The sequence below is a fragment of the Natrix helvetica genome, assembly GCF_964273705.1.
Source record: "Natrix helvetica genome assembly, chromosome: 3".
Lineage (NCBI taxonomy): Eukaryota > Metazoa > Chordata > Lepidosauria > Squamata > Natricidae > Natrix > Natrix helvetica.
In genome coordinates this window covers 173,392,053-173,419,335 of record NC_138549.1, presented here as the reverse complement: position 1 = coordinate 173,419,335, position 27,283 = coordinate 173,392,053, and the positions used below count along the sequence as shown (strand labels likewise).

Below are 27,283 nucleotides of genomic sequence, written 5' to 3'. Positions count from 1 at the left end.
AACTAGAAATCAGTTTTAATCCTCTGCACAAATATAGGAACCGAGATGAAAAAAGAACAGAGAGCTCCGGCAGTGATCTCTTTCTTTCTCTCTTTCTCTCTCCTCTCTCTCTCTTCCTCTCCTCTTTCTTTCTCACTCTCTCCTCTCACTTTCTCTCTCCTCTCTCTCTCATTCTCGCTTTCTTTCTCTTTTCTTTCTCTCTCCTCTCACTTTCTTTCTCTCTCCTTCTCTCTCTCCCTCTCCTCTTTCTCTCCCTCACTTTTTCTCTCCTCTCTCCTCTTTCTCTCATTCTCGCTTTCTCTTTTCTTTCTCTCTCCTCTCACTCTTTCTCTCTCTCCTTCTCTCTCCCTCTCCTCTTTCTCTCTCACTTTTTCTCTCTCTCCTCTCTCTCCTTTCTCTCTCTCCTCTCACTTTCATTCTTGCTCTTCTCTCTCCTCTTTCTTTCTCTTTTCTCTTTCTCTCTCCCCCCTCACTCTTTCTTTCTCTCTCTCTCACACTGCAGCATTCGAGAGGCGTACATTTGCTATAAAAGAAGAGTCTATTCCCCCACCCCCACCCCCACTGCGGATTGCTCCTTTTCCACACGAGTGCAAAACCAGATTTATGGAACAGCCCAGAAAAATCACTGGAAAATGGGATTTCTCCCCCCCCCCTTTTCCCCGTATTCCCAGTTTGATCAAGTAGCCCCAGAAGTCTTCAACTCCCGACAGGTTTAGAGTTTTGTAAAAAAAGAAAAAGAAAAAAAGAGAGGGAACATGTCCCGTGCATATTTGGAACATTGAGTCCCACTCCATGCTCCAGGAGGCGAGACAGAGCAGGAAGGGAAGGAGGACCCCTTCCAGTTCTTCTCGGAGGTTGAGGTCTCTTGCAAGACGCCGCGAGGGAGGACAAACGTCTCTTGATTCAGGGAAGAGTGGGAGGTCGTAGGAATCTCCTTGAGGGACAGAGAGAGGGGAAGGAGAAATGAGGTGGAAGAAGAGGAGGAGAGTCTCTGTGGAGGGACCAAGGTGTCTGGCGTGGCAATCCCTTGGTGGTCTTCCTATGTGATGTCCTTCTGCCTCGGGGGACGATGAATATTCCTCACCACGGACCTGACCATCCATTCGATGCCTTCGTTGACGCCTTTCCTGTAGAGAGAGACACAGACGAGTGCAGCGGGGCTTTTCAAATCACCCGTGGGATGGCCCTAGCCTTTTAAGAGAGAGACCTCCTCCATTTTTCAGGGATTCTAGATATTCGGCCTTCCCTGACGGGACTGTTGTTATGGCCCACAGATGTGGCAGCAGATTCGGACAGTGAGGAGATTGGGGAGGAAGATGGGCCCGTCCTGGAGTCTGGGGAAGGCTCTGAGGAGGGCTCTGTGTCGGAGGCAGAGAGGGGGCCAGGGCCGCCCCAAGAGTTATCAGTGGGGCAGAAGAACAGCTGGAGCCTGTTCCCGGTGTGCGCATGCGCAGAGCGGCCAGGAGAAGGGAGCAGCTAAGGAACAAGGGCTGACACAGGTGTAAAGGCACAGGTGGAGGGTGAATGGCCCCTCCAAGAAGGAATAAAGAGGAGCGGAAGGGGAGTGGAGTTTGCAGGAGACAATCACTTCAATTCATTAGAGTGAAGATCTGTTCTTGACTCTTTGCCAAGGAATTGCTGCTACAGCTTGGAGTTTAGAAGATATCGGCCTGTCAGCTCTCCAAGCCTGATCTGTAGTTGTGAAATCTCTTGAAAGACAGTTGGCCGGGACATTGCTGGAGAGGAATTCACTTTAAACGAAATAAAAGGGGTTTTATCGGGACGAGGAGTCAGCTTCGTGCTTTTGGGAATCCTGGGTCAGATCAACTGTCTGGTTTTCTATGCCTACATTCAAATTTCCGGTAAGCTGCCCAGAGTTACTTTAGATAGTCCTCGACTTACGACTACACTGGAGCCCCCAATTTCTGCTGCTCAGTGAGACATTGGTTAAGTGAACTGCGCCCCATTTGGGCGACCTTCCTTGCCACTGTTATTAACTGAATCACTGCAGTTTAGTCACCCGGTTGTTAAGTGAATCCAGCTTCCCAATCGACTTTGCTCGTTGGAAGGTCGCCAAAGGGGATCGTCGGACCCCAGGACGCTGCAACCATCATAAATATGAGGCAGTTGCCACACGTCCTGAGTTTTGTTCACGTGACCACGAGGGATGCTGCAACCGTTGTTAAGCGTGACAACGATCGCGAGTCACTTCCTTTTCAACGCTGTTGAAACTTTGGTCGTTAAATGGACTGTTGTAAGTCGAGGACTACCTGTAACGGACTTTCGTCCCCTACTTAACAGCAATCAGATGGTTGTTTGTCGGGGTGCTGCAGGGGTGTATTCCTGCCGTGGGCGGGGGCTGGACTAGAGAACCTCTAAAGCCCCGTGCAAGACTTACATCCTTGGATTCTAGGTTATTCCAGAATCCAGGCCAATACTATTTGAGTAGGGGTCCTAAAAGAGTGAGTTGACCGCCTTTGGATCAGGCCTTTCCAGCATCTCCCCATACATCCCTGCGGCCGATTCCTCCGGGTGCCGTCCACTAGGCAGTGCCAGCGGGCGACGCCCAGGAGTAGGGCCTTCTCTGTGATGGGCCCGACCCTCTGGAATGACCTCCCCCCCGACATTAGAATAACGACCGATCTCCGCTCCTTCCGTAATAAACTAAAGACCCACTTGTTTAATTTAGCTGGCCTGGCCTAACTGTAGCTTTTGTGTCCCTCTAGCCTGTATTTTAAATTTTAAATGTTTAGGGATAGATTTTATAGGTTGTTTTAATTTTTAACTATTTTGTACAGCCTATCATATAATTTATTTTAATGGGTATTTATAATTATTTAAGTTTGTATATTGTTTTATTGTGGTCTGTACACCGCCCCGAGTCCCTTTGGGGAGAGGGGGCAGTCTATAAATTAAATAAAATTAAAATTAAAATTAAATTAAATTAATTAAATTCTCCTCCCCTGCCGACACCTACCCGGTGAGGGCCGAGCAACTTTGCGTCAAGCAGTCCCTCTTGCCAATTTTGTTGATGCAGTCGCTGAATGCCGTCTTGATGTCGGGGATCGAGAGGCAGTCCTGGAGGAGGAAGAGAGAGGAGGAGTTAGGACGTTTTGGAAAATCTATCCAACCAACGTCTCTGAGCACGGGTAGCTTGGAAGACCTCGGACACTCTGCTCCCTGTTGGTACTCCTCGACTTACAACCGACGGGGTTCCGATGGATGCCCTAATTGAATCATGAGCCTCGAGCCAATCTTCAAAAGAAATCCAGTTATTTATTAGGAGCTTCATGTCGGCACATTCCCAAGTGAAGCCAGCTCTGACCCCATGTAATTTATGGCCAGGTTATGACCTGGTTTCCCCACCCCCCTCGTCCCAGGGTGTATCATCAATCACGGGGCACTTTCTGGGTTGTACAGATCACTCCCCTCCGGGTCTAAGTAACCCTGGGATACAGCCTTGAGAGAAATAAGTCTGGAATGTGCACCTGACTTTTGCTGCCCTGCTGTTTCATCGGTTTCCCACCCACCCACCCCCTCTCCGATGGCAACTCGAGAGCAGACCAGCAGATGGACCAGCCAGAAGTGGCACGCTGTTGCCAGCTGCTCTTCTGGTTTCTGGCATGCCAGCCAGCTGGCATAGGCAGCAGAGCCATCTGCAGAGAAAAGGTTCGCCATCACTGATTTAGCCCATTCTGCGTAGAGCAGGGGTGTCCAAAGTTGGGAACTTTAAGACTTGTGGACTTCAACTCCCAGAATTCCCCAGCCAGCCGCTGGCTGGGGAATTCTGGGAGTTGAAGTCCACAAGTCTTAAAGTTCCCAACTTTGAACACCCCTGCAGACCAAGCATGGCTGGCTGGGGAATTCTGGGAGTTGAAGTCCACAAGTCTTAAAGTTCCCAACTTTGAACACCCCTGCAGACCAAGCATGGCTGGCTGGGGAATTCTGGGAGTTGAAGTCCACAAGTCTTAAAGTTCCCAACTTTGAACACCCCTGCAGACCAAGCATGGCTGGCTGGGGAATTCTGGGAGTTGAAGTCCACAAGTCTTAAAGTTCCCAACTTTGAACACCCCTGCAGACCAAGCATGGCTGGCTGGGGAATTCTGGGAGTTGAAGTCCACAAGTCTTAAAGTTCCCAACTTTGAACACCCCTGCAGACCAAGCATGGCTGGCTGGGGAATTCTGGGAGTTGAAGTCCACAAGTCTTAAAGTTCCCAACTTTGAACACCCCTGCAGACCAAGCATGGCTGGCTGGGGAATTCTGGGAGTTGAAGTCCACAAGTCTTAAAGTTCCCAACTTTGAACACCCCTGCGGACCAAGCATGGCTGGCTGGGGAATTCTGGGAGTTGAAGTCCACAAGTCTTAAAGTTCCCAACTTTGAACACCCCTGCAGACCAAGCATGGCTGGCTGGGGAATTCTGGGAGTTGAAGTCCACAAGTCTTAAAGTTCCCAACTTTGAACACCCCTGCGGACCAAGCATGGCTGGCTGGGGAATTCTGGGAGTTGAAGTCCACAAGTCTTAAAGTTCCCAACTTTGGACACCCCTGCAGACCAAGCATGGCTGGCTGGGGAATTCTGGGAGTTGAAGTCCACAAGTCTTAAAGTTTCCAACTTTGGACACCCCTGCAGACCAAGCATGGCTGGCTGGGGAATTCTGGGAGTTGAAGTCCACAAGTCTTAAAGTTTCCAACTTTGGACACCCCTGGTGTAGAGCAAGACACGTTTATCCTAATGTGGAGCCATTAATTTAACCTCCTTGCTTCTTCCGTGACATTGAATCTGGGATCTGTTTCACCGTTTCCATCGTCAAATAACTTCCAAGTACCGAGACTCCACGCTGTGACGCAAGCTGTTCGTGGCTTCACTTCAAACAACTATTTAAGCCTCTGAAAGCAACCTTACCGCCTGGCACAGAGCAAAGAAACACAGAAGTATGGAAACCAAAAGCAAATAAATGCCAGATTGGCACAAGTCTTTTGATGTCAAGGTCGAGAACAGAGGAGGAGGAGGAGGAGGCTGAGAGCTTTTACTGCCAACTCAGAAGATGCTTCCAGAAAGCGACTGACTTCTAAGAAACGGCAGGAGAAAGCAAAACCTTCCCGGAATGAATCCGGGCAAGTCCTCGACTTATGACCCTTATAGAACCCAACCTTTCTGCGGTTAAGGGAGACCTTTCTTTGCCCCCGTGGTTGTTGAGTGAAATCTCTGCAGTTGATAAATCTGGTCGCTAAGTGAATCCAGGTTCCCCGTTAACTTTGCTGGTCAGGAGGTCGCAAAAGGGGATGGCAGGATCTGGGGACACAGCCACCGTCGTAAGTGTGAACTGTTGTAAATCAAGGATCATCCCTATATTGTCATTGTATTTTTAACCCATTAATGATCTTAATCCACTCTTGACTGGTGGGCCTGTTATTTAAACATTTAAAATACAAGGGAAAAGGGCGGAATTAAGTAATGAGTAAGGTAAAGGTAAACATTCCCCTCGCACATATGTGCTAGTCGTTCCCGACTCTAGGGGGCGGTGCTCATCTCCATTTCAAAGCCAAAGAGCCAGCTCCGTCCAAAGACATCTCCGTGGCCATGTGGCCGGCATGACTCATTGCCGAAGGCGCACGGAACGCTGTTCCCTTCCCACCAAAGGTGGTTCCTATTTTTCTACTTGCATTTTTTTACGTGCTTTCGAACTGCTAGGCTGGCAGAAGCTGGGACAAGTCACGGGAGCTCACTCCGTTACGCGGCGCTAGGGATTTGAACTGCTGACCTTTCTGACCGACAAACTCAGCGTCTTAGTCACTGAGCCAGGGTGCCCCTAAATAATAAGCAGCCCTGGAGGGAAAGAAACATGAAAAGGGGAGAATTGATTCATCTAGAAATGTCACCATGAACAAGAACTGACTCACAATTAATTAAGTTTACACAACATAGCAACATGGGCCAAGCTGAACTTGAAAGCCGTCGACGTTTCCTAAGGCACCGGCCAGACGGCAATGTTACAAGACTCTGAAATCCTTTAGTAACCGAACTTCTGTTTCCAAAACATTTATGCGGAATTAGGCCGCAAATGTTTAAAGCATGGTAACAGTTTTACTCATCAATCGGCGGAAAGCAGAATACACCCATCTTTTTATTCGCGGTCCAGGAACAATCGCTTTAAGTTGCGTTTTGAAGTAAAGTCTTGCGAGAGAGAGAGAGAGAGAGAGAGAGAGAGAAAGAGAGAGCGCGAAAGGGACTTTCTTGGGGTATTTTTTTCCCTTGAAGAGGTTCCGCTTCTCATCCCAGAAGCTTCTTCAGTTCTGGCTGAATGGCGGCGAATGGAAGGATTCGCTGTGTATTCCTTGCAGTCCTCTGGTCGTTCGTACTCTCTCTGAGAGTCGCTGAGGCCGCTTAGAGGTTCGTCTGTGCCAGAGGTTGGTTCCTACCGGTTCGGCTGAATAAGTAGTAACTCGGCCGCTCACACACCCAAACCGGTTCTATTGTCGGTGGGGCCATCTTGATTCTTGCATCGATTCCATTGCAGAAATGTAATTTTCTCCCCCTTTTGTAACATTCTGCGCATGTGCAGGCCTTTTGGGGTGTAAACGCGCACGAATTTTTGCACCGAATTGGCAGTAATGCAAATCGGGTGGGACACCTCCTTGGAATTGCTGAAAGGACCCTGTTGTCGACAGGAGATAGGTGGGGGGAGGGTGGGGTCATATCCCTCCCCCTCCATTGAGGGAGGGACATTGGATCTAAATGTGGACGGCCTCTTTGACCCCTCTTTCCAACCAGCTGTCCTCTCAGTCCAGACTGTGGTCAAAGCGGCCACCTCTGTCAAAATTGAACGGCTCTCTCTCTCTCCACAGAGGAGAAGGATACAACCCCACCAGGAGTGGTAGTCACTTACCTTCCCTACCGGTTTGCAGATGGGAGCGCATGTGCGCATGGGCTTTTGGCGGGAAAAAAGGGCCTAAATGGGATGACATAGAGCCGGGGCCACCTGCGATTTCCGCAACCGTTTCGGGCAAACCGATCCAAACCGGTTGAATACTACCGCTAGACCCCACCTGTCTCCGGTCTACAACCACAGTCCTTTCAGCAGTTCCAAGGAGGTTTCCCACCCATTTGCCCTCTGATTCAGGTGACTCTGAGGGCACAGAGGAACCTCCAAGCGGCCTCTGCAACAACATTGGGCACTATCTAATAAAATGAAATTCAATGGTGAAAAGAGTAAGGTTCTACATTTAGGCAACAAAAATGGAATGCACAGGTACAGTATAGGTGGTACCTTGCTCAATAGTAGCAACTGTGAAAGGGATCTTGGAGTCCTAGTGCACAACCATTTAAATAGGAGCCAGCCGTGTGCAGCAGCTGCCAAAAAAGCCAACACAGTTCTAGGCTGCATAAATAGAGGGAAAGAATCAAGATCACATGAAGTGTTAATGCCACTTTATAATGCCTTGGTAAGGCCACACTTGGAATACAGAATTCAGTTCTGGTCACCACGATGTAGAAAAGATGTGAAGACTCTAGAAAGAGTGCAGAGAAGAGCAACAAAGAGGATTAGGGGACCGGAGCCCAAAACATACGAAGAACGGTTGCAGGAACTGGGTACGTCTAGTTGAATGAAAAGAAGGACTAGGGGAGACATGATAGCAGTCTTCCAATATCTCAGGGGTTGCCACAAAGAAGAGGGAGTCAAACTGTTCTCCAAAGCACCTGAGGGTAGAACAAGAAGCAATGGGTGGAAACTAATCAAGGAGAGAAGCAACTTAGAACAGAGGAAAAATTTCCTGACAGTGAGAACAATTAATCACTGGAACAGAAGTTGCCTCCAGAAGTTGTGAATGTCCCAACACTGGAAGTCTTTAAGAAGATGTTGGATAGCTATTTGTCTGAAACGGTATAGGGTTTCCCACCTAGGCAGGGGGTTGGACTAGAAGACCTCCAAGGTCCCTTCCAACTCTGCTATTGTATTGTATTGTATTGTATTGTATTAAATAAACGTTTGAAAGTCGAAGGCTGTGCACTACATGAAAAATGCTTTGACACAGATTCTGTGGTTTGTGGTTGTGTAGTTTTTTGTAGTCCTGCGGACAATTGAAAAGGACTTCCTAGAGTTCGCCAGGGGGGACGGGGACGGGAGGGGGAGATTCTTAAAAACACATGCACCACTTTGAACATACCGCAGTCTTAAACATAAATAAAAGGTGACTCATGCGTCTGGTGCGTTGTGCAAACATCCAGAGTTTATTAAGTGTGATGCGTTTGATGTCTCAATATTTGGAAACGGCAGGGCCTTCTTCCTTTCTTCACATATGTTTGGTGGTACACAAAGAATGCAACTCTTTGGGCCTGGTATGGTGCAAGAGTGTGAGAAGAGCCAGACTCAAAGGCCAACTCTATGGCATAAAACGGTAACGTTCATTTGCAACAGGGGGCCGGCGCCCCCTGGGGGAAAACACCTGGTACTGCAGCTCTTTAAGTGCACAGTAAAGGCGCCTAAAATTCAAAACTAGCCACATCTCACCATCTTTGGAACAGGGTCAAGTTGACACTCTGGACAGAGAGGGCCTCGGGTTCGAAAGAGGGGTCAAAGAGGCCGCTTGTGTTAAAACTGAACGGGCTCCTCTCAACAGAAGGGGAGGGATACAACATCGCCTGGCTCTTGTTAAAAACACAGACCTCTCAGCAAATGTCATCCAGGTCACGGGTTGTCCCAGGGGTGCTTTTTTTCAAGAGGCAACAGGACTTACCAAGGTGTGTCACACAATCAATTACGTCGACTTACCTACCGCCAATTTGCTTTGACCGTTTAATACAAGGGGAGTCAAACTTGATTTCATTGAGGGCCACAACAGTTCAATGTTACTCGTGTCAGGGGGCGCCTGTGGAGGCCCGAGTGCTCTGCCAGTGGAAACGGGCTCTCGAGCTCCGTTTTCGGCTGCGACGGCCTCTTGCAAGCCTCTGCTAGCGAAAATGGGCTCCTCAGCTCCGTTTTCGGCTGTGATGGCCTCCTGCAACCCTCTGCCTGTGAAAACGGGCTCCTGAGCACCATTTTCAGTTGTGATGGCCTCCTGCAAGCCTCTGCCTGTGAAAACGGGCTCCTGAGCTTCGCTTTCAGCTGCAATGGCCTCCTGCAACCCTCTGCCTGTGAAAACGGGCTCCTGAGCTCCGTTTTCGGCTGTGATGGCCTCCTGCAACCCTCTGCCTGTGAAAACGGGCTCCTGAGCTCCATTTTCAGTTGTGATGGCCTCCTGCAAGCCTCTGCCTGTGAAAACGGGCTCCTGAGCTCCATTTTCAGTTGTGATGGCCTCCTGCAAGCCTCTGCCTGTGAAAACGGGCTCCTGAGCTTCGCTTTCAGCTGCAATGGCCTCCTGCAACCCTCTGCCTGTGAAAACGGGCTCCTGAGCTCCGTTTTCGGCTGTGATGGCCTCCTGCAACCCTCTGCCTGTGAAAACGGGCTCCTGAGCTCCATTTTCAGTTGTGATGGCCTCCTGCAAGCCTCTGCCTGTGAAAACGGGCTCCTGAGCTCCATTTTCAGTTGTGATGGCCTCCTGCAAACCTCTGCCAGTGAAAACGGAGCGGCCTTCCCGAGCTCCATTTTTGCTGGCCGAGGCACCAGGGTTGGTCCTTCACAGTTTTGAGGGCGGCCCCATGGGCCAGATCTAAGCACCCCAGAAGCCGGAGCCAGCCCTCGGGCCTTAAGTTTGACATCCCTGGTTTAGAAGATTCTTGTCGAGAGAGATCGCATGGAATCAACTTGTACTCATTTGAACCAGTCAGGGATGGCTGCCAAAATCCTTGTTTGGGTTTCGAGGTGGATTTTTTTTTCAGCCAGCCTCTTTCGAATCTCTCCAGCCTCTTCTCTTTTGCTGATTGTCCCAGGAGAGAACTTGCAATGATCGCAACTGGGAATGCCGGGATTGTGGTCGTTGGGTGAAGCATCTCACCGAATGACCGCTTCCCTGAATGACCTAAGACGCCGGTCTCACTTGTGGTGGCAAGTCAAAGATTTACCTGTATACCTGATGGCCTTCAAGGTTGCAAAAAAACAACAACAACTTATTGCTTTCTTGTTGCGTCGTCTTCCTCTGGCCCAGTGGGTCTCAACCTCCCTAATGCTGTGACTCTTTAATACAGTTCCTCATATTGGGGTGACCCCCCAACCATAAAATTGGTGTCTCGGTTCCTAAGACCATCGAAAATATGTGTCTTCCGATGGTCTTAGGCGACCCCTGTGAAAGGGTCGTTCGACCCCCAAAGGGGTCGTGACCCACAGGTTGAGAACCACTGCTCTAGACTGAAATGTGATCAATGGGTATCCATAGAAACATTGGGACGTAATGCGGAATCTGTGAGAGAAACACGTTTTTTTATACTATTGTAAAACAGGGAACTGTCTTCAGCGATTTCTACATTAAAGCAACCACACACTATGAATCAGTATCTTATAATAATAATAATAAATTTGGATTTATTAGCCGCTCCCTTTCCAAGTAGGACTCGGGGCGGCGTACAATGGAGCATATAACATGAAACATATATAACAACACCAAACGTACATACATACACAACACACATACATACACGGAGGAGGAAGCAAATTACATCAATAGACAGTTAAAAATCTGCTTTAAAATACCCCAATTGTAAAAACCCAATAAAATTAATATTTAAGAACAATTTAAAAACAGTTTGGAGGAATGGGAAAATTACGATTGCGATTGAGCCAGGCCGGATAATTGAAAGAGGTGGGTCTTCAGCTGTACACGGAAGGAGCGGAGATCGGAAATCATCCTGATGTCACGGGGGAGGTCATTCCATAGGGCTGGGCCCATCACAGAGAAGGCTCTGCTCCTGGGTGTCGCCCCCCGGCACTGTTTGGCGGACGGCACCCGGAGAAGTCCCTCTCTGTGTGAGCGAATTGGTCGTAGGGATGTGTGGGACAGGATGCGATCCTGCATATAACTAGGCCCTGTGCCATGGAGCGCTTTAAAGATCATAATCAAAACCTTGAAACGCACTCGGTAGACCACAGGCAGCCAGTGCAGCTCGCGCAGGAGAGGTGTTACAGGGGAGTATCTAGTCCTCCCCATAATCACCCGCGCGGCCGCGTTCTGGACCAATTGTAGTCTCCGAGTGCATCTCAAGGGAAGCCCCATGTAGAGAGCATTGCAGTAATCCAGGCGAGACGTCACTAGCGTTTAAGAAAACCACCAGAAAAAATGAGGTTGCTTTAGTTAATTCCATAGAAAGCTGTTTGGTTTCTGCTTCAACTTTTTCATTTGTGTTAGTTGTGAAGTCATGTCCGACCCATTGCGACCCCATGGACCACGTTCCTCCAGGCCTTCCTGTCCTCTACCATTCTCTTGAGTCCATTTCAGCTCACGCCGGCTGCTTCGGTGACTCCATCCAGCCACCTCCTTCTCTGCCATCCCTTCTTCTTTTGCCCTCAGTCTTTCCTAGCATGAGGCTCTTCTCCAGGGAGTCCTTCTTCCTTCTCATTAGGTGGCCAAAGGATTTGAGTTTCTTCTTCAGGATCTGACCTTCTAAAGAGCAGTCAGGGTTGATCTCCTCTAGGACTGACCGGTTGGATGGCCTTGCAGTCCATGGGACTCAATGCAGGAGTCTTCTCCAGCACCAGAGTTCAAAGGCCTCCATTCTTTGGCGCTCAGCATTCCTTATGGTCCAACTTTCACCGCCATCCATTGCAAATGGGAAAACCATCGCCTTGACTAGACGTCCTTTTGTTGGCAGGGTGTGTAATCATTACTTCTGTTTAAAAAAAAACCCTCGAAGAGCCATCCTTTGCAGAGATGGGTGGCATATAAATTCAAAAAATTAAGATGTGTGTGTGTTAATTATGCACAAACACATCCATCCATCCATCAATGATGCTCTCCTTGTTTGTGGATGGAAAAGCAACCTGGATCTATTAAAATAAATACAGGTAAGGTAAAAGATCCCCTCGCACATATGTGCTAGTCGTTCCCGACTCTAGGGGGCGGTGCTCATCTCCGTTTCAAAGCCGAAGAGCCAGCGCTGTCCGGAGACGTCTCCGTGGTCATGTGACCAGCATGACTCAATGCCGAAGGTGCACAGAATGCTGTTACCTTCCCACCAAAGGTGGTTCCTATTTTTCTACTTGCATTTTTACGTGCTTTCGAACTACGAGGTCGGCAGAAGCTGGGACAAGGAACGGGAGCTCACTCCGTTACGCGGCACTAGGGATTCAAACCGCCGAACTGCCGACCTTTCTGATCGACAAGCTCAGTGTCTTAGCCTCTGAGCCACTGCGTCCCTAAATACAGGCACCTTTTAGAAAATAATAATCCTTGTAAAAAAATCACACCTCTATATCTTGTTTGTTAGCGAGAACCAACAAAGGGACGCCGTCCAGAACTTCATTGGTTATCATCTTTTCTGTAAAGAAGCAAAAGAGAGAGAGAGAAACATCAAAAATCCAGGCTGAATTTGTCAAAATAGGTTCTGAAAATAAGGTTTCAAGATGGCAGCCAAATTTATTGATTTCGATCCCACCTTTATTACTATAGAATTTGAATCAAGGCAGAGGACAGACCTAGTACTTTTTCCGCCTGCTGTTTTCTCCACAACAATCCTGTGAGGTGGACTGAGCTGAGCGGGAACGACTGGCCCAAAGTTACCCAGGCAGCTTTCATGACAAAGAAGGGACTAGAACTCACCGTCTCCTGGTGATTGGCCTAACGTCAATCAGCTGGATTTCATGCCTCAGGCGGGACTAGAACTCGCAGTCTCCAGGTGATTGGCACAAAGTCACCGAGCTAGTTCTCATGCCTAAGGCGGGATTAGAACTCATCACTCCTGGTGATTGGCCTAAAGTCAATCAGCCGGATTTCATGCCTAAGGCGGCACTAGAACTCATCACTCCTGGTGATTGACGCAAAGTCACCACACTGGCTTTCATGTCTAAGGCGGGACTAGAACTCACCATCTCCTGGTGATTGGCCTAAAGTCAATCAGCCGGATTTCATGTGTAAGGCGGGACTAGAACTCATTGTCTCCTGGTGATTGGCCCAAGGTCACCCAGCCAGCTCTCATGTGTAAGGCGGGGGTAAAACTCAGTGCCTACTGGTGATTGGCCCAAGGTCACCCAGCCAGCTTTCATGCCTAAGGTAAGACTAGAACTCACTGCCTCTTGGTCATTGGCCCAAAGTCACCCAGTCAGATTTCATGCCTCAGGCGGGACTAGAACTCACCGTCTCCTTGCTCCTAGGCCAACATCTTAACCACTACCCCAAGCTGGCTGTTGGCATTTTACAATACAATACAATACAATACAATACAATACAATACAATACAATACAATAGCAGAGTTGGAAGGGACCTTGAAGGTCTTCTAGTCCAACCCCCTGCTCAGGAAGGAAACCCTACACCACTTCAGACAAATGGCTATCCAACATCTTCTTAAAGACTTCCAGTGTTGGGGCATTCACAACTTCTGGAGGCAACTTCTGTTCCACTGATTCATTGTTCTAACTGTCAGGAAGTTTCTCCTCAGTTCTAAGTTGCTTCTCTCCATGATTAGTTTCCACCCATTGCTTCTTGTTCTGCCCTCAGGTGCCTTGGAGAATAGCTTGACTCCCTCTTCTTTGTGGCAACCCCTGAGATATTGGAACATTGCTATCATGTCTCCCCTGGTCCTTCTTTCTCTTAAGCTAGACATACCCAGTTCCTGCAACCGTTTTGAGCAATTGAATTCCCTCACTGCAGGGAGGAAAGCATTAACACCTGGACACATGTCAAACCTTAAAGGCCTGGTTTTTTTGCTTAAGTGTGTTTCCTCTGCTAGCAAAGGCTCTCTCTCTCTCTCTCTCTCTCTCTCACACACACACACACACACACACACACACACACACACTCTTACTTACCAAAAGCTCGCTTGGATTCGGACAACCTTTCCTCGTCGGTGGAATCGATAATGTAAATGACCCCATGGGATTCTGCATAATACTGAGGCCGCATAAAAAGGAAAACAAAGCCAATTATAAAACCCCAAGTAATACCACAAAGGGTACAATTTTGAATGTTTAAAGTTAAATGTATGCTGAATTTTTGAACGGTGTGACTGTAAGCTGCCTAGAATCATCTTGGCAAAATGAGCAGCATAGAGAGACAGACAGGGGCGGGGGGGGGGGGGGGGGAGGAAGAGAGGGAGAGAGAGAGAGAGAGAAGATAGACAGATAGATTCAAAGAAAGAGTAGAGCCATTAACATTCAATATATCTTAGAACAGGGGTGTCGAACCCTGGCAACGTCAAGACTTATGGACTTCAACTCCCAGAATTCCCCATGCTAGGCAGGGAATTCTGGGAGTTGAGGTCCACAGGTCTTAAAGTTGCCATTGTTGGAAAAGAGATTCCCTACTTACAAGAACTTCTAATACTAAAATATTGTTAGAGCAACACTCCAAATATCAGCAATACGGAATAACCATTGGAATATGGTGAGTATCCGAAGAAGGCATGGTAAAATTAATTAATCACAACAGAGCTGGAAGGGACCTTGGAGGTCTTCTAGTCCAACCCCCTGCTCAAGCAGGAGACCCTACACCAGCGATGGCGAACCTTTTTGGGCTCCCGTGGGGGGAGTGCAGGGGGGTCGTACGCAGGCGTGCCATACCCATAATGCTATGCGCGCGACCCCCCATTGTGCATGCGCGCAAACACGTCCTGCGCATGCGTGTGACCCCTCCCTTTTGGCAAGCGATAGACCCGTTTTTCACCCTCCCCAGGCTCGAGAAGCTTTCAAGGAGCTTGAGGAGGGTGAAAACAGCCTCCCCCACCCTCCCGAGGCTCTTTGCTGTCTCTCGGACTGCACTGGAGGAGAAGCATTTGCAATTGGTGTCTGCCCCGCCCACCTCCCCCACGGTAGCTTCTCCTTCTTCTGGCTGCTCCAGCATCCCAGCCAGAAGCAGCACTGTGACAGCCGCTGGGGGTGAGGGGGCGGCGGTGGCAAGCATGGGCAAGGGTTTCCCTCCCTCCCCACACGAGCGGGCTGCTTGCACGGCTCTAGCCAGCAGCTCTAATAAAGATCTGCAGTCCGGAGCGCTGCTACTTCCAGCCGGGATATATTCTGCCAGACCCTTGGCGGCGTCTTTATGCGGGTAGCTCGCCTCCCTGCCAGCAGCTCATCCAGCGTCCTGGCTGGAAGCAGCAGCGCAACAGTTGCTGTTACCAGGGGCGAAGGGGTGGCGGTGGAGAGAACGGGCGACCACCGCCCCTTCACCCTCTCCCCAACAGCGGCTGTTGCGCTTCTGCTTCCAGCCGGGATGCTAGCGGAGGAGCTGTTGGCGGAGAGGTGAGCTACCCGCATAAAGACACCACCGAGGGTCTGGCAGAATATATCCCGGCTGGAAGAAGCAGCGCAACAGCAAAGGAGTAGCGATGGCAAGGACGGGCGGTCCCAGGCGTCCCTCCCCCCCCACCTGAGCAGACTTTTTCAGAGCTCCAGCCTGCAGCTCTGATGAGGATCCGCGGTCCGGAGCGCTGCCGCTTCCAGCCAGGATATATTCTGCCAGATCCTCGGCAGCGACTTTATGCGGTTAGCTCGCCTTCCTGCCAGCAGCTCATCCAGTGTCCCAGCTGGAAGCAGCAGCACAACAGTCGCCATTACCAGGGGCGAAGGGGTGGTGGTGGAGGGAACGGGCGACCACCGCCCCTTCATCCTCTCCCCAACAGCGGCTGTTGCGCTTCTGCTTCCAGCCGGGATGCTGGCAGAGAGGAAAGCTACCCACATAAAGACACCACCGAGGGTCTGGCAGAATATATCCCGGCTGGAAGAAGCAGCACAACAGCAAAGGAGTAGCGATGGCAAGGACGGTCTCAGGCGTCCCTCCCTCCCCTCCCCCCCCACCTGAGCAGACTTCTTCAGAGCTCCAGCCTGCAGCTCTGATGAGGATCCACGGTCTGGAGTGCTGCCGCTTCCAGCCGGGATATATTCTGCCAGACCCTCGGTGGCGTCTTTATGCAGGTAGCTCGCCTCCCCGCCAGCAGCTCCTCCGCCAGCATCCCGGCTGGAAGCGGAAGCACAACAGCCGCTGTTGGGGAAGAGACAAAGGGGCGGCGGTCGCCCGTTCTCGCCACCGCCACCCCTTCGCCCCTGGTAACGGTGACTGTTGTACTGCTGCTTCCAGCCAGTGGCTGCCCTGTTGCTTCTATGCAAGTAGCCCACTCAGGCGGGGGAGGGAAGGAAGCCCCGACCACAGCTCTACTAAGAAGCGATGGCCAGGAACCCCTCTCTGTGTCTTCGGGCACGCGCGCCCGTTGCTCTTCCTGTTGCTGGTTTTTGGTGTGCATGCGTGCCAGGAACCAGATCACCAAATGGCCGACACGCATGTGCACCCTGGAAACAAAAATATCACTTTCCTAGCGTGCACATGCGCACCGGGCGGCTCCACTTCTGCTTTCTGGCACGCCAATGCGTGCCAAGACCAGCTGGCTGCTGCACCCGAACCCGGAAGAGGAACTGGAGATGGCTCCGCGTGCCAGGAGAAATGGCTCTGCATGCCACTTCTGGCACGCGTGCCATAGGTTCGCCATCACGGCCCTACACCATTTCAGACCTCTAAGTAATAACTTAAACTCATTAGCTTATTAACGTAATTAACTTATTAACTAAGCTACGTCAACATATCTGGAGAATATCACAATAGCTAACAGACTGGAAAAAGTCAACATTTCAATGCCTCTAAAGGAAACTATACAGACCGATCCTTGACTTACAACTGGTTGTTTAGTGAACATTGGAAGTTCTGATGGGTCTACCTGGAATTGAATTCAAAGTTCCAACGTTCATGCCCCTCCCACTGTGGTCATGTGACTGCTTGAAGCGCATTTTATGATGTTTTTAACCCCAAACTGGTATTTATGTCCGGCTTCAGCAAAATTGCCTCCGTAATGCGTTGTTGATTTGTTTAAGGACCGTGTAATTCCGCGGTCGTATCTATCCACCCTACCTTGTCCCAAAGAGACTGAAGTTCGTCCTGCCCTCCGAGGTCCCAAAACATCAGCCGAGCTTTTCCAACGTCTATGGTGCCAACTAGGAGACACAAGCAGACAATTCAAAATGTGCACTTTTACGACAGAGGCATGCAACAGAACGTCTAAAGGGCTTTGGCGAGACAGATAGTCCTCGACTTACAACGGTTTGTTTAGTGACAATTCAGAGTTCCAAACCAATTGGAAAGGACCAGTGAAAATTCTGCAGGGACTTTAGCCTTACTACCACTAGAGGGTGCATGAAAGTCCTAAAACTGTTTCTCAACCTTAAGCAACTTGAAGATGTGTGGACTTCAATTCCCAGAATTCACCAGCCAGCCATGGATGTAGTACTTTCTTTATATCAATCTGCAGGGCTTAAGCATAATTTAAATTGTTGACCACCCAATCCTTAAAAAGGATAGAAAGTAGGGATATAAGAATGGGTGGTCTTGTGGCCTGCCAATGGCCAGTGGAGCTGGCAGCAGATTCGGACAGTGAGGAGGTTGGGGAGGAAGATGGGCCAGTCGTAGAGTCTGGGGAAGGCTCTGAGGAAGGCTCTGTGTCGGAGGCAGAGATGTGGCCAGGGCCGTATGCCAGTTATCAGCTGCCTTCAGAGTCAGACATCAGTGGGGCAGAAGAACAGCTGGAGCCTGTTCCCAGTGTGCGCATGCACAAAGTTGCCAGACGAAGAGAAGAGCTAAAGAACAGGGGTCGACTTGGGAGTAAGCCAAAGGTGGACAATGAGTGCCCCCCCCCAGAGGAAATAAAAGAGGGGCGAAAGGGGAGTGGAGTTTGCAGGAGACCATTAGTTCGCTTCATTGGTTTGTGACTCTCCGAGACTCCTTGCCAAGTTTTGCAGCTCTCCAAGCCAAAGAAGGTCTGTGACTGTAAATCCTCCCTTGAAAAACTTCGTTGGATGGGAATGAGCAGAATTCACAGTCAATTAAGAAAAGGGTTTTTTGTCGGGAGGAGGAGTTTGCTTCGTGCTCTTGGGAAGTTACAATGGCACTGAGAAAAGTGACATGACCCTTTTTCAGAGTTATGACCTTTGAAACATCTCCATGTTCACATGATCAAAACTCAGATGCTTGGCAACAGGTTCACACTTATGACAGCTGCAGCGTCTCTGTCGTCACGTGATCAAAATTCAGATGCTTGGAAAAGAACAAAAGTTTGATTTGGGGTTTTACCGATTACACTGGTAGATCCTTATAGAAATGGCTTATTCATATTACTATGTAAAAGCAAAAAGTTGTGATTTGATGTCAATGCCTTATTTTACCACAATGGAGAGAGTCGGAAGTCAATGTTTCTTCTTCTGTTTTTTTTTCCTAATCCTTCCTCACTTCTCTCCCCCCTCTTCCTCCCCAATGTTTTCCTATTTACTTTTGCATTTTGTGTCTTATTTTATCCCATAACTCAATGAAAATGTGAAATTAAAATTCAGACGCTTGGCAACTGGCTTGCAATTATGACAGTCGCAGTGTCCCGGTGTGTGTGTGTGTGAGTGTGTGTGTGTCACATGATCTTTTGCAACTTTTCTGCCCAGCAAAATCAACGGATTTTGGAAGCCAAATTCGCTCAACAACCAGGTGACCTATCTCAACAACTGCAGGGATTCGCTTAATAACCGTGGCAAGAAAGGTTGTAAAAATAGATCACAATTCACTTAAACATCTCACTTAGCCTAAATAAATTTCTGGGTTAATTGTGGTCGTAAGTCTACCTGCCTTCCTTTCCAATTCTCTCTCTTTTCACCCTAAAAGAATTGGTAGTAAATCAATCAATATTCTACGTGCACAGCTAAGCCACATCATTGGTGCTAGAAGGGAGTAGGGTTTGATCTCTGTTTATAGCAATAGCACTTAGACTTATATTCCGCTTCACAGTGCTTTCCAGCCCTCTCTTAAGCGATTTACAGAGCCAAGCTCTTGCCCCCAACCGTCTGGGTCTTCATTTTACCCACCTCGGAAGGAGGGAAGGCTCAGTAAACCTTGAACCGGTCAGGAACAAACTCCTGGCAGTGGGCAGAGATAGATAGATAGATAGATAGATAGATAGATAGATGGATGGATGGATGGATGGATGGATGGATGGATACCATAGATGAGAGAAAGAAAGAGATAACAATAGCAATAGCATTTAGACTTATATACCGCTTCACAGTGCTTTTACAGCCCTCTCTAAACAGTTTACAGAGTCAGCCTCTTGCCCCCAACAACCTGGGTCCTTATTTGACCCACCTCGGAAGGATGGAAAGCTGAGTCAACCTTGAACCAGTGAGGAACGAACTCCTGGCAATGGGCAGAGTTAGCAGATAGATAGATAGATAGATAGATAGATAGATAGATAGATAGATAGATAGATAGATAGATAGATAGATAGACGGATGGATACCGTAGATGAGAGAGAGAGATAACAATAGCAATAGCACTTAAACATATACCGCTTCAAAAAAGAAAGCGTATCTGGGCAAAATTAACAAAACAAAAGGCAGATATAATATGCTTACAGGAAACACACATTAAAAACAAGATATAAAATACCTGGAATGTCCTAAATTATGAAAATTATATGCAGCATCAGCAGAAGAAAAGAGAAAAGGAATAGCGATATATGTTAAAGATGAGATAAAGACAAATTTAATTTATGCAGACCCAAAGGGAAAAATATTAATGATAGAGATAGGGATAAACCAAAAATTAGCACTACTGGTAGCAATATATGCCCCAAATGAAAATCAGAAGGACTTTTATAAAAAAACTACTTGAAAAAATTAGAGAAATTGGATTGAGGAATATTTGTATAATAAGAGATTATATGGACAGTAAAAAAGATTATGTAAGTGACAAAAAAACTTTAAAAAAAAGTATTACCAATAACTTGCTTTGAGATGATGGAGGAGCTAAATTTAATAGATATTTGGAGAAAAATGGAATCAGAAAAAAAAACAATTTACCTTTTACTCCAATCCACATCAATCCTGGTCACGGATTGATATGGCATGGATGAATGGGGAAATTGGGGCAGAAATACATACAATTGAAATAGGTGGATCACAACCCCATTAAAACAATTTGGGAAGGAAAAAAAACTTAGAAGAAGATGGATGTTAAATTTGCAAGTATTAAAAGAAAAAGAATTTATTCAAAAATGTAGAAACAAATTGTAGTTACTCCTTAAGAATAAGGAACAGACATCTACCGTGTTTCTCTGAAAATAAGACAGCGTCTCATTTTCTTCTGACCCCTGAAATAAGCGCTTGGTCTTATTTTCGGGGAGGCCTTATTATTTTTGAGGTGCAGGAGGTGGCGAGTGTGGTCACCTCATGGCTGCTGCTATGTTGCAATATTTTCAGGGAGGGCTTATTTTCAAGGGAGGGATTATTTTAGCGCATGCGCTCAAAAACCTAATTGGGCTTATTATCTGGGGAGGTCTTATTTTCAGGGAAACAGGGTATACAAAATCTATGGGACACTATGAAAGCTTATTCCCGTGGAATTATTATAGCATATTCAGCAAAAAAAAAGAGAGAAATGGGCACAACAGAAGATATTAGAGGAGGAAATTAAAAATTTAGAAATAGAATTACAAAATAAGCCACAGAATGACAAAATTAGAAAGGATTGGATGCTAGCAAAACATAAATTAAATATATCAGACCAGGAAGAAATGATAAAGGGCCTAAAACTAACAAAATAAAACTTCTTTGAGCAAGCAAATAAACTGGAGAGGTGGTTGTCATACAGATTGAGAAAAGAGAGAGAGAAAAGATTAATATATCAACTTCAAGAGGAAACTGGTGAATTACAACATACAATGGAAGGGAAGAAAAAGATTGCATAAAAGTACTTTGAGAATCTGTATAAAGGGGAACAAGCAGCTGAAAAACAAATAAAAGAATATCTGAACGGAGAAGAAACACCGTCAATAACAGAAAACAAGAAAGAAATGTTGTCAAAAAAAATAACGAAACTAGAATTGAAACCGGCGATCCAAAAACAGAAAAATAGTAAAACGCCTGGCCCAGATGGATTTCCAGCAGAATGGTATAAAATAATAGATGAATCGAACGAATTGATAGAACACTTGATGTTGGAGATGTATAATGAGGCACTGATGAAAGCAAAATTACCAGATTTATGGAGGGAAGCACATACTACATTAATATTTAAAGAAGGTGCAGATAAAAAACAGATTCAAAACTATAGGCCAATCTCATTGTTAAATGCCGACTATAAAATATTCACAACAATAATAGCGGAGAGATCGAAAAAACTATTAAATGCCTATATACATCCAGACCAAAATGGATTTCTCCCAACAAGACAAATTAGGAATAATACCAGAATAGTAGCAAATATCTTAAGAGTACTACGAGGCACATCCATACAACAAATAGATAAAATTTTAATTGGCCCGGAAAATAAATTCATAACGAAAATTTACAAATATTTATTAGAAGTAACATTAGAAGAAAAAAAAGTTAAAGGTTTCATGATAGCGTGGGCCAAAAACTTTGGACACAATATAGATCTAGTGGATTGGGAAAGAATTTGGAACACAAACTATAAACTAACACGATCAATAGCACTCAAAGAAAATATGTATAAAATGTTTTATCATTGGCATTTATCACCAACGAGATTGGCTAAAATGTACCCAAACATGACTCCGGCCTGCTGGAAGTGTAAAAAAATACAAGGGACTTTCTATCACATATGGTGGACCTGCCCGGAAACTCAAAAATATTGGACAAAAATTTGGAAATGGGTGCAAGAAATTACAGGAGAACAAATAAAATAAAAACCCGAACTCTCTCTGCTGGGAATAATCAAAGGGAAATATACAAAGAAAATTAAGTACATATTAACACATCTGCTAACCACAGCTAGAATACTGTTTGGAAACAAAATAATATCCCCTTGGACGAATTAGTGGTACAAAAAAAATTTGGAATGTGCAAAAATGGACAAATTATCACTAAAATTAAAAGACAAAGAAGAGTCGGAATATTATGAAATTTGGAACAATTGGTACAAATGGCTGCAAAAGAAGAATAAAATTAATTAAGCCAAAAACATGTGTGTGTGTGTAAAGGTTTATAAACATAGAAGCGAAATAATATTTACATGCACAGGTATGATGACATAATAATGTTGATAGAATGACTGCAAGGTGTTGTAGAAGGAAAATAATAATAATAAAAAAATTAACTTATATACCGCTTCAGGGTGCTTTTACAGCCCTCTCTGAGCGTTTTACAGAGTCAGCCTCTTGCCCCCCAATAATCCAGGTCCTCATTTTACCCACCTCCAAAGGATGGAAGGCTGAGTCGATCTTGAGCCTGGTGAGACTCGAACTGCCAAACTGCTGGCAGCCGGTGATCAGCAGAAGTGGCCTGCAGTACTGCACTCTAACCACTGCACCACCACGGCTCTTTTATACAGGTAGTCCTCGACTTACTACCATTCATTTAGTGAGCAACGTTACAACGGCCCTTGAAAAAAGTGGCTTATGGAAGTTTGTCACCCATTGTAGCATCCCTGTGGTCATGTGACAAACTTTTGGATGCTTGGCCATTGGTTCATCTTTATGACGGTTGCAGTGTCCCCGGGTTATGTGATCCCCGTTGGCGATTCACTTAACAACGATGGTACTAACTTAACCGCTGTGGCATGAAGGGTCATAAAACGGGAGCAAAATTCACTTAGCAGCTGTCCTGCTTGGCGATAGAAATGTTGGGCTCGATTGTGCTCGTAAGTCAAGGACTATCTGTATACAAGTGGCTTGCCTGGTCAGTGTTGTTGGGACGATCAAGGAACGATCAGTTCAGGAGGGGTGGAGCTGGCGTCGCTGCGGTACGACAGGGCGATCTTGAAGCTCCAATATCGCCATCTATATCTCTGCCGCTGGATGGTCCTGTTGGACCTAAACCATCCCGTAGAGATGGTGGTAGAAAAGGGCACATCCTGCTGATCCCAGGGACTTCGCAAAATCCCTGGTTGATCCGGGAGACACCCTTTTTTCCGGCGATAGAGAAGCAGCCATCAAAGCTGCTGAAGTTGGGGCAGCTCCGGAATGGAAGGAAATGCAGGAGAGAAAGTGTGTCATTTTGGTGAGAGAATTTTTTTCGCATTAATATTTGAGAGAACACCCTAAAAAACTAAAAGCAACGTGAAAATTGTAGATAGAAAAGGCTAAGGGGCGAGATTAAGCCTGAGTCAAACCTAGTAGGTTTTTTTCTTCCTTTTTACTGTTGGAATTTTGCTGGACTTTTACAAACGCTTCTCACTTTTTAAATGGACTGGATTTTTTTCCCCTCCCTTTCTTTCTTTTTTTCCCCTTATTTAAAATACTTCCATAATTTATTTTTAAAAATCTCTTATTGTGTCCTTTTTCGAAGGAACGATCAGTTCAGACAAACAAAGAGTAAGCCATAGCACAGTCAAGCAACCATGAAGAGCACTCCCAATAACATGACAGGAAAAGCCACTTGTATGTAAACAGACAGCAAACCCCACTCCCCTGTAGCACTGATAATATTACCTAGTTGGGTCATGAAATGTCTGCAAGAAAACAACCAAACTCAGAGAGCACCAAGGACCTCACAATCTTCCTCCTCCTCGCACTTCTTTCTAGCCCTGATGATGTTACCTAGTTGGGTCATGAAACATCTGCAAGAAAACAACCAAGCTCATGGAGCACCAAGGACCCCACAGTTCTCCTCCTCCTCTTCTTCCTCCTCCTCCTCTCTGTAAACTCCACTCCCTTTTAGCACTGATGACATTACCTAGTTGGGTCATGAAACGTCTGCAAGAAAACAACCAAGCTCAGAGAGTACCACAGTATTGATGGGGTTAATTTTTTGTCTCCTTGTCATCTGTCGGGTGACCACCAGAGCGTTGGGTAACACCAATCCAAGGCAAATGTCACCCACTTGTATTCTCCCACTCTTGGGCATTCAACTTACTGTTCAAACCGACAGTGGTTGTGATTTTGGATAAGCTCATTCCTTTGTAGTTCTTGTTGAATCTCGTTTTTGTCTGTTCAAGAAAAGTCTGGAGGAAGAAAAGGAAACATAAAAGAAAACTTGGGAATTTTTTATATTTGTTGATTGCTATGAAACCGAGACAAAAATTACTGCAAATTCTGGATCTTGAGATTAAGCAAAGCGAATCTTGCTTTTGGGGTCCGCCAGCAGAGCTGGCACAGATTAGGACAGTGAGGAGGTTGGGGAGGAACATGGGCCAGTCCTGGAGTCTGGGGAAGGCTGTGATGAGGGCTCTGTGTCGGAGGCAGAGAGGGGGCCAGGGCCATCTGACAGTTATCAGCTGCCTTCAGAGTCAGAGATCAGTGTGGCAGAAGAACAGCTGGAGCCTGTTCCCAGTGTGCGCATGCGCAGAGTTGCCAGACGAAGGGAACAGCTAAAGAACAGGGGTCGACTTGGGAGTAAGGCCACAGGTGGACGATGAATGGCCCCTCCCAGAGGGAATAAAAGAAGAGCGAAAGTGGAGTGGAGTTTGCAGGAGACAATTAGTTCACTTAATTGGTTCGTGACTCTCCAAGACTCTTGGCCAAGTTTTGCAGATATTGGCCTGGCAGCTCTCCAAGCCAGTGAATGAACAGAATTCAGAGTCAATTAATAAAAGGGGTTTTTGTTGGGACAGGGAGTTCCTTCATGCTCTTGGGAAGCCTCAGAATATGCACTACATAAACATGACAAAATAAATAAATACAAAATTATGCATATACCCACATAAATTCTATGACACAGAGAAACATCACGATCTAGCTCGGATGTATACATGTACATGGCGAGAAAAACGAATCTTGCGAGTTTATCAGACGGATGGCACAGGGAACAAAGCTGTCAAGAATCTGGTAGTGCTGCTAGAAATACTTGGAAATCTTCTCCCGGAAGGGAGCAGCACAAACGCACCGTAAATTGGGTGCATGGGGTCTCTAACAATGCTTCAAGCTCTAAGTGCATGGCGCTTATAAGCAGCCTCCTGAATAAGGGAGCTTCCTGTACTCTTCTCCGCTGTCCTCACCACTCTCTGTATGGACTTTCTATCTGCTGTCCTCACCATTCTCTATATGGACCTTCTCTCTCCGAGGCGCTGCTGCCACCAAACCAAACAGTGATGCCGTTTGTTAGAAAGCTCTCAAGTCGTGTCTCTGAAAAAAGTGGTCAGGAGAGAAGGAGAAAAATGTGCTCTCCTCATCCGACACCAGAAATGCAGATGCTGGTTTGCACACAGTCAATCTCATGAAGTCTCGGCAATTTAAACATTTTTTTATTATTGTAAAATTTTCATTTGAGGAGGCCCTGAGTGGGACAGCCTCTTTACCTGCAGGTAACACCCCCTAATGAAATGAGAGATGGGAGAAATTTATCTCATGCAGGAGTTGGAAGTTTCTACTTTGTGACTAGGAATAAACCTATACAAGCACAGAGAGGGGGAGAAGTGGAGATTTTCCCATTTCTACAGACAAGCCTAGATACACACCGTTTTTCCAGCATTGTCCAATCCCAGGATTAAGATGCAGTATTCATCTCGCCGGAACATATACTTGTAAAGCCCCGAAAGCAGTGTGTACATTGTGCTCCTGTAAACAAACACAACAACATTGGCAAAAAGATCCTTGTTTTCCCCTGATACTGCAGGAATTTCCCTCGTAAATGAAAAGAATTGGTTCACCAATTGATACAATAGTTATTTTTCCAAGATTTTCTAAAATGATGAAACCGTGTGAGGATAGTATTATGGTACTTTTATATTTATTTACTTATTTGTATCCCACCTTCACTATTTAACTGAAGGCAGCAAATATATCCAACACACCTTCCTCCTATTTTACCGACAACGACCCTGTGAGGTAGGGCTAGAGAGTGAGTGTCTGGCTCAGAGTCAGCAGATGGCTTTTATGCCTAAAGTGGGACTAGAACTCACAGTCACCTGGTGATTGGCCCAAAGACACCCAGTTGGCTTTTGTGCCTACGACAGAACTAAAACTCACTGTCTCCTGGGGATTGGCCCAAAGTCATCCAGCCGGCTTTCATGTCTAAGGCAGGACTAGAACTCACAGTCTCCTGGTGATTGGCCCAAAGTCACCCAGATGGCTTTCATGTCTAAGGCAGGACTAGAACTCACAGTCTCCTGGTTGAATTGGCCCAAAGTCATCCAGCAACTTTCATACCTAGAGTGGTACTAGAACTCACCATCTCCCACTTTCTGGTGCCTTTAACCACTTGGTCTAGGCAGAAGCGGTTGTACAAGTATTATAACTTACAACTCGTAACTTAGAAAGGTAGTAAAACTGGGTGCATCTCATTTAAAAACTGTCTCCCTGGGCAACGGAAATTCTGGTCCCAGAATCAAGGACTCCCTGTAATCTCGCCCTTAAAAGAGATCTTCCTTTTTCACACTAGAAAAATTCCACATTGCTTTCAAGGAAACGACACGGACGCTTCCACTAAGTGTGCAGTCCAACTGGAGGGAGACGTTGCGTATATATACACAACCAGAGAGCTGCACACATGGAAGCAGGCACAACGGGCAGAGTGGCAGCTACCCATTTTCAACTGCCGTGTCCTGGGATTGTGTGATAGGGGAGCCAGATCCACTTCACAACCAGGTTACTAACTTAACAACTGCGGCGATTCACTTAACAGCGGAGGCAAGAAAGGTTGTAAAATGGGGCAAAACCCGCTTAACCAAAGTCTCGCTTAGAACTGCCCCCCCCCCATTGTGGTCGTAAGTCGAGGACTGCCTGTACAATAGGAACAAATATATATTATCCCAGCAAGGAATTGCCTGCTATTGGCTTTATTATTCATGCAAATGTATCGGTCTTTCAACGTCCTCTGGGAAGTGTCAAGAGGGCGCCTGAGCATGCACAGAGTGGTTTCCTTTGCCCCAAGCCGCTTCTGGATCTAGCCCACCCAGGTGCCTTTCCCACCTGCCAGATGGGGATTGTAGTCCCGTCTTCCCCGCTAGGGTACGTGAGACCCTCCGAGGCGGGAGGGCGGCGCCGGAGGAGACTTACCGGGCACTTTACAAAGGGGGGCGAATTCGGTTAACGGCTCCTGCTCGCCTTCCTTATGGGCTCCTTCCTCAGTCCGCCCCGCTCGTGCGAGGCACCCTGGGAAATGGAGTCCCGTCCCCGCAGGCGTCGTCGTCCCGGGGGCTGTAAAAAAACACGATCCCCGTGAGCCTCTGCGCCTCCACGCCACGCCCTCTCCCGCATCGCCGGCTACGAACCATAGACAAGG

General features: G+C 47.0%; 1 protein-coding gene across 1 annotated transcript; it reads right to left on the bottom strand.

The window, feature by feature from the left end:
- ARFRP1 (ARF related protein 1) lies at positions 1-27,205 on the bottom strand. The gene is made up of 8 exons (XM_081949830.1): positions 27,058-27,205; positions 25,518-25,617; positions 23,978-24,065; positions 16,980-17,062; positions 13,895-13,976; positions 12,337-12,407; positions 2,978-3,078; positions 1-1,127 (listed from the first exon to the last, which is right to left on the bottom strand). The coding sequence occupies exons 2-8, from the start codon at positions 25,608-25,610 to the stop codon at positions 1,040-1,042; spliced, it is 606 nt and encodes a 201-aa protein (XP_081805956.1). The 5' UTR covers positions 25,611-25,617; positions 27,058-27,205; the 3' UTR covers positions 1-1,039.
- Between the last annotated feature and the right edge of the window lie 78 nt (positions 27,206-27,283).